Here is a 6,358-nt window from a genome sequence, read left to right as displayed (position 1 = left end):
AAAAGGGTACATTTTATTAAAGGAAAATTTACAGATAAGAAATTTTACAAATAGGCCTTGAACGCACGTGATATAGAGGGTTTATACATAGTGACCCCTTCGAGGATCTATGTTGACAAGGTCTTGATGACATTGAAGCTCCCTAGTAATGCCTTATGATGATTGCAATGATAGATGTAGAGTTAAACACGTCATCAACAAACTACAAAAAATAATCATATAGTATTTAAATCACATAGGCAAAAGGGAATCCATTGACATAGTTAGATGAAGCAATGACAATGCACAAGTAATTTGAGTGAGCTAGGTGGGAGCATGTGGATCCCATTGTTTGGAGTTGGAACACAACCAAAGGTCCCATTGAGACATGCAATGTCGAAATACGTCTATGAAACGCTTTTGCAAAGCACAAACAAATCTATGAATATAAAAGGATATAAAATATGAGATTGATTGTTACATTGATATAGAGGATAAGATTAATCATTTTCTCAATATAGATGATATACTTTGCTTGTAATGTTACCTCTGTAAATAAATGAGAACAAGTTTTGGCTTTGGTCACATTCATTGCCACATGTTCATTTAACATGTAATTTTAAATATTGTTTTAGAGATTATTATTAATGTAATTTAATTTAATTTAATTATATATGAATAATTATTTAACAAAGAAGAACTATCGAATGAATATTCAATATGAATCATATCAAGTTTTCATACTCCAATACAAAAAATATGGTGAAAAAGGCAACAAGACATCCTACAACACTATTTTATGAACAAATTTTAATTTAATGGATCATAATGAATTAATTTATGACAAGGCTCACTGGACATCAAAATGACCACTTTGAACTTTTGCAATTCTACATTGTCTTGCATATATGCAAAAGCAAGGAAATCATACAACCTAAATGTGGAAGATTGAAGAGTGAGAAAAGTGTTGATGAGGGATTCAAGATGCACAAGGCAATGAACATACAATTTGAGCACTAAAATGATGAGGAAAGATCTAGAATACTAAAACCATTGTCAAATTTTGTGCTGAACATCTAATTTAAGAAACATCCTACGAGAAATTTGTTAGTTAGCATTATACATGCTAGATTACGAATTTGAAATACCAAGACAAGTTGATTGGACTCTACCATCCTTTCCTAATAAGATTGCAAGTACATTAAAACTATAGATGGTAAGTATGTTATGTAAACCCATTAGGACACATCAATTTGATCAAAATTCACTTGGATATCATTTGATTGTCTCCAAATTCCTTAAACACGCCAGAAACCTATGCTTTCCTTCTTATCACTGCAAACCAACGACCTTATTGATAACCAAAGAGTTTTAGAAGCCTCTTGATCTAATTTAGCAATACCTCCGCACGTCCTTAACATTGGATTTAGGTGCAATGAGGTATCTTCACATTGAACTTACTTCCCTTTGATTGTCCAAATCCATGCTGTTTCACGACATGAAGAACTTTTCACCTATCCTCTCAGCCTTCAAATGTGAAGTTTCTCTCAAACAGAACAAATAGAATAATTTTCTACATTAGGTTAAATCACATTTAGAAAGATTTTGCATCTCCAATACCTTTAAAAATATCCTCTCTCTTCTATATCTTGTTATGATTATCTTTACGCTAGAAACCAAGCCAAAAATGAGATAAAGAAGACAGGTTACGCAATATCATTGCACCACCAAGGTTTTACACGATGCACTAGGCTTATTTAGGGTTCTGGTCAACGAGACGTTGACCGGAAACTCTGGCTACAGTTTATATAACTATTAACACAGGCTTATTTAGAATAATGATCAACGAGGTGTTGACCTGATCCTCTGAGTGGTTTGCCTGCTATACATACGTAGGATGTTTGCCTGCTACACAAGCTCCGAAGTGTTTTCTGCTGGTGCCACAAGGCAGCTATGTCGCACATCATACGAGGTATCCAGAAAGTGCAACAAGGAGACAATAAGAACGCAGCATATGAACATAGAAATGGGACCGAATAACCAAATGAAGAGTGGAATCGAGATATAGAAAGCTCGTAGTCCAATCGACCAGAACTGGCCTCCCCTGATCATGTTTCGACATACGTATTCTTCTGAGAATCCCGCAGGCGCACCCTGCGCTGTCGGTATGCTTATGAGGAAACTCACGTGACTGTAATACCTCACGGACTGGACATGTGATCCGAAAGCGAGAAGCAGGGCGACGAGAGCGCAAAGGAGCTTCACCCAGAATGCTCTAGTAGCAGAGTTTCCGAGCTGATCTGACGAACTCCGTGTGTAGATGTCGTTCGTGCTGTTGATTAGGATAGCGATCACGGAACTGATCGTGATCGCCGCCGTTGCGAGAAGACTGGAGGCCATGATATTGTTCCGCAAGGTCTGTACTGCGAGAACGCCATTTCTCAAGCTGTCCTGTTTCGTTCCAAATGCAGCGATATTGAAACACCGGCGAGTAAATCAAGATTTTCAGCAGAATTGTAAACTTGTACAGATCTCTCCAAACAGTTCGAAAAAAATCGTTCACTCACCGCCATCATCGTGCGGACCCATAGGATGCGAGTTATTTGATTGACACCGATAATGGTCGTAGAGGGAAAGTGCCAGACTCTGTATACAAGCTGGACGTGATAAGCCAGAAAGAGTACGAGACCAACGGGAGCCAAAACTACATCAAGATCAGCAGCCATTTTGGAGGGAGAGAGAGAGAGAGAGAGAGAGATTTGTTTCCGTGAAACAGAGAGGATCTCTTTTCACGATGAGTGCTGAACAAGTCTACGATCGTTTCCTCGAGCTCATCCTACAGCCAGGAGCTCATCCTACAGCCAGGTTATACTGCGCTGCTTCCATAAGCGAGCTCATACATTGGGATACTTTTCAGCTACTTCACAGACGTCAAATGCTGTCCATTCGCATCGCATAGGTGAAGTCTCTTATTCATAGTTGCCTACCTTATTATCGCATAGGAGACTTTGTTTATACTTCTCTGATATTTGTTTAATTCTCAATCTACGTCAAATGCCATCGCACTCGCATCGCACAGTTGACATTGCTTGTTCTTCTCAGCAAAATTGTTTGGTTCACAATTTTCACGATAATTTATGTGAACAGTTGCCGTACAATACGGGGCAGTCTTTGGAATCTTTCTCGGCACGCTCCTTGTTATTGACGTCTAAACGTGCAAACAGTCAAAGTGGAGATTCCAGCCATAAAGAAGGTAGCGGGCATAAGCCATATATGAAAAAGTCCAAAACAAAACTGCTACAACTACCGTAGAGAAAAACAAACAAAACTGAATATTACAACCACGGCCTGCTATCTGAAATTCTTAATATAGACAAGAATGGAACAAGTAGGGTCAAAGGTACCTCCTCTGCTTGTGGAGACATCTTGATTTAAAAAAACGTACCTACTACTAGGCTCAAAAGGTGTTCTTAAAGGGAAATCAATATTGAAAATAGTGCAAGTAGGCCATTGAAGTTAGTGCTACCATACATAGCTCATTCATTGAACGTGAGCGTCCTACGGTGGAGGTGTGCCTACCACTCGTCGAGGAGGCACTCTTGCCTAAAAATAGTGTTCCCTAAAAATATTTTTAGTTCCACAATGAGAAACTTGACACCTCAAAATTTGCAAGGTTTTTGGATCAAGCTAGGACTCACAAAATTGTGATGTTATGATTTTACCTTATGAGAAAGGTAATTTGAGCACTAAAGCAATTAAAAATTTACCCTTTGTCATCATGACCTTTACAAACTTTCATCCACGTTTCAAAACGGTTTGAAAGATTTATGAATTTAAAGGAATAAAGATGCTAATACATTCATGAAAATATAGATGCTAAAAGCATGCGGATACATTTTCATGAAAAAGCATCAAATATCTTAAGGAGTCATGGCATGTTATCATTCTTTCAATGTACACAGGCATGCAAGTTTTTGCCACACCTTACCATAGTTCTACAACTAGTCTAAAATCAAACTTTCCTAAAGTTATCCTTCTGGTTGCAACACGTACAAGTAAAAACCTTGATTTTATCTTTTAGTGCACTAAAATTATACATGTTTTCTAAAAGCAGACCCACAAACTTGGCAATTTCGTCAAATCCCTATGAAACCTTACAAACAAATGTTCATAAGCCTGCAAAATGAAAAATACATAAGTGCACCTTAAGATTTTACAATTTCATTGAGAGGCTTTGTAGGTTTTTTGTGAACATTGGATGGAAGGGTGCATACCACTAATCCTAGGATGTGTTTAGAGGAAGAGAAAGAAGAGAGAGACAGACACAAGAGTTGCTCCCAAGGAAGTGATTTTATTCATAGATCATAGGCATATATATAGTTGAGGACTAGGCTGAGTTAGGGCAAGCTATATATAGCTCTAACACCCCCACTCAAACTAGGCCCTCTAGTTATGGATGAAAAACCCCTTGGGGAGTACAAGGGAAAAACTCGAGCCACTATATATATCTATGTGAGAATATATATACAAAGGATGGCCATATGCCACTTTGAATGATACACTGTAATGTTAGATGATACAGTGCAAATTGCATGTGGACAGTACAAAGGCATAAGACAAGCACTTGTCCATAGTATAATGCAAAGTATAGGCACTATGTTTGGTGCATGATACGGTGCAAAGTGTGTGTGAAAAATAGAAAAATTTGCCTGGAAATCTCAACTTGTTTGACATAGTGATGATGCATAATCAGGGCTTGAGATCTTCAAGTTTGATGTTTGAGCTCTTCATATGACATAGTGATAATGCATAATCATGGCTTGAGATCTTCAAGCTCGATGTTTGAGCTCTTTCTGACTTGAAATATTCATAATTTTTTCCTAAATTGAATTTACAAAAATATATATATGATTAATATAACTTAATTGCATGGAATATGAAGAGAATAGTAAAATAGCTATAACTATTGCACTATAACTCCAATTTCAAAGCTTTTAGTTTAAAATCGAGAGCATGAGCAGCTCTATGATTTGCAAACTTGATTATATGAATTCTATTGGTACTACAGCTGCCAATCAAATGGTGCCATTCTAGACTCTAGTAGTGACTTAAACGTTGTTCTGTATGCCCACAAGGCTGAATGCAACTTTGTATCCCAATCTTGCATGTTCTCTAATACAGTCATCTTTAAAATATACTTCATTACCTTGTTGCTACTCTCTACCTCTCCATTTCCTTGCATATGATATGTTGTAGCCAATGAACCACCATGTTCATGTCAGTCAACTGCGTCAATGTATCATTCATAAAATGAGTCCCTTGATTCGAGACCAACTCAATCAGGCATCCAAAACATGTAATTATATTCCGGTAAATAATTTCAGTATATTGACTACTATATTATCCCTTAGGGCATGAGCTTTAGCCCATTTTGTTGAATAGTTAGTGGGGCCATCACCACATACTTATTCCCTATATACTATGCTACCGGCTTAAATGGACCCATGAAGTCAAGGCCCCATTTTTGGAAGAGTTTCAATGGAATAATTGGATTCACTGGATGACCATCCCTTTGACAGTACGAACAATGCTTTGCAAATTCATGTGCATCTTTGATCACATTTGGCCACCACAACATGGCTTGGAAAATCTTATTCGTCATGATTTCTCTTGCAAAGTGGCCAACTAGATACCCCTTGATGTTCCTCCATCAGTACCGCATTCTATTTGTGTTGTGCTATACATTATCATAACACCTGATCAACCCCTCTTCAATGTAACATCATTCTAGCAATCACCATAACTTTCAATCACCATGAAAGGTACGCTTTTCAATGCCATCTTTTTTCTTTGATCCAACAACATCCCTTTCTGTAAAACACCATCTCGTCCAAAATTGATTCATTCGATCGATTTAAAAGATTGTTTCAAGGATAACCCATTGTGAATTTTCCTAGACAATCCCAACCTTAAGCACTTGAGAACGATCAGACACAAAGACCCTGTTAAAAGAGAAATAGAAAGGAGAGGCAAAGGCAGAGAAAGGAATGATCGGAGAAATAGAAGTTCAAAGAAAGTGTTAAGGGAGGAGGCCAAACAAAGGGAAGCATCAAGGAAGGAGACCAATGATCAAGGAAGATAACAATGATCATCACAAGAGCTCTCCTTCCTTTGCGCTAAAGAGGTCTACCAAACAAGGTTTCCCACTAGCTCCCCTTCTCTTCGCTATTACAGCAGACTCACTCAGATGCTTCATCTAGGACAAGGTTGATAGTGGATCCCTGAAAGGAATTCAAGTCGAAGAAGGGAGACAAATCATTTGTCAACAATTCGCAGATGATACCAACTTGACTTTACACGATATGATGACCTCTCAGTC

The 6,358-nt window shown here is 37.9% G+C and overlaps 1 protein-coding gene across 1 annotated transcript; it reads right to left on the bottom strand.

Annotated features, from left to right (window-relative positions):
• Positions 1-1,667: 1,667 nt before the first annotated feature.
• On the bottom strand, positions 1,668-2,820 carry LOC147899125 (uncharacterized). The gene is made up of 2 exons (XM_087378508.1): positions 2,547-2,820; positions 1,668-2,430 (listed from the first exon to the last, which is right to left on the bottom strand). Exons 1-2 carry the CDS (start codon positions 2,703-2,705, stop codon positions 1,888-1,890), a joined length of 702 nt encoding a protein of 233 aa, XP_087234634.1. The 5' UTR covers positions 2,706-2,820; the 3' UTR covers positions 1,668-1,887.
• Positions 2,821-6,358: the final 3,538 nt, after the last annotated feature.

This window comes from Dipteris shenzhenensis, chromosome 8 (assembly GCF_047967505.1).
Source record: "Dipteris shenzhenensis isolate YYH24624 ecotype China chromosome 8, Dip_SZ_1.0, whole genome shotgun sequence".
Lineage (NCBI taxonomy): Eukaryota > Viridiplantae > Streptophyta > Polypodiopsida > Gleicheniales > Dipteridaceae > Dipteris > Dipteris shenzhenensis.
This window is presented reverse-complemented; position numbering and strand designations above follow the sequence as displayed.

Excerpts from the sequence above, each read along its gene's own strand:
- LOC147899125 (XM_087378508.1), bottom strand. The coding sequence starts at position 2,705 with ATGGCTGCTGATCTTGATGTAGTTTTGGCTCCCGTTGGTCTCGTACTC. Across the intron at positions 2,431-2,546 it reads GGGTCCGCACGATGATGGCG|GACAGCTTGAGAAATGGCGT; the intron begins GTGAGTGAACGA and ends GGAACGAAACAG.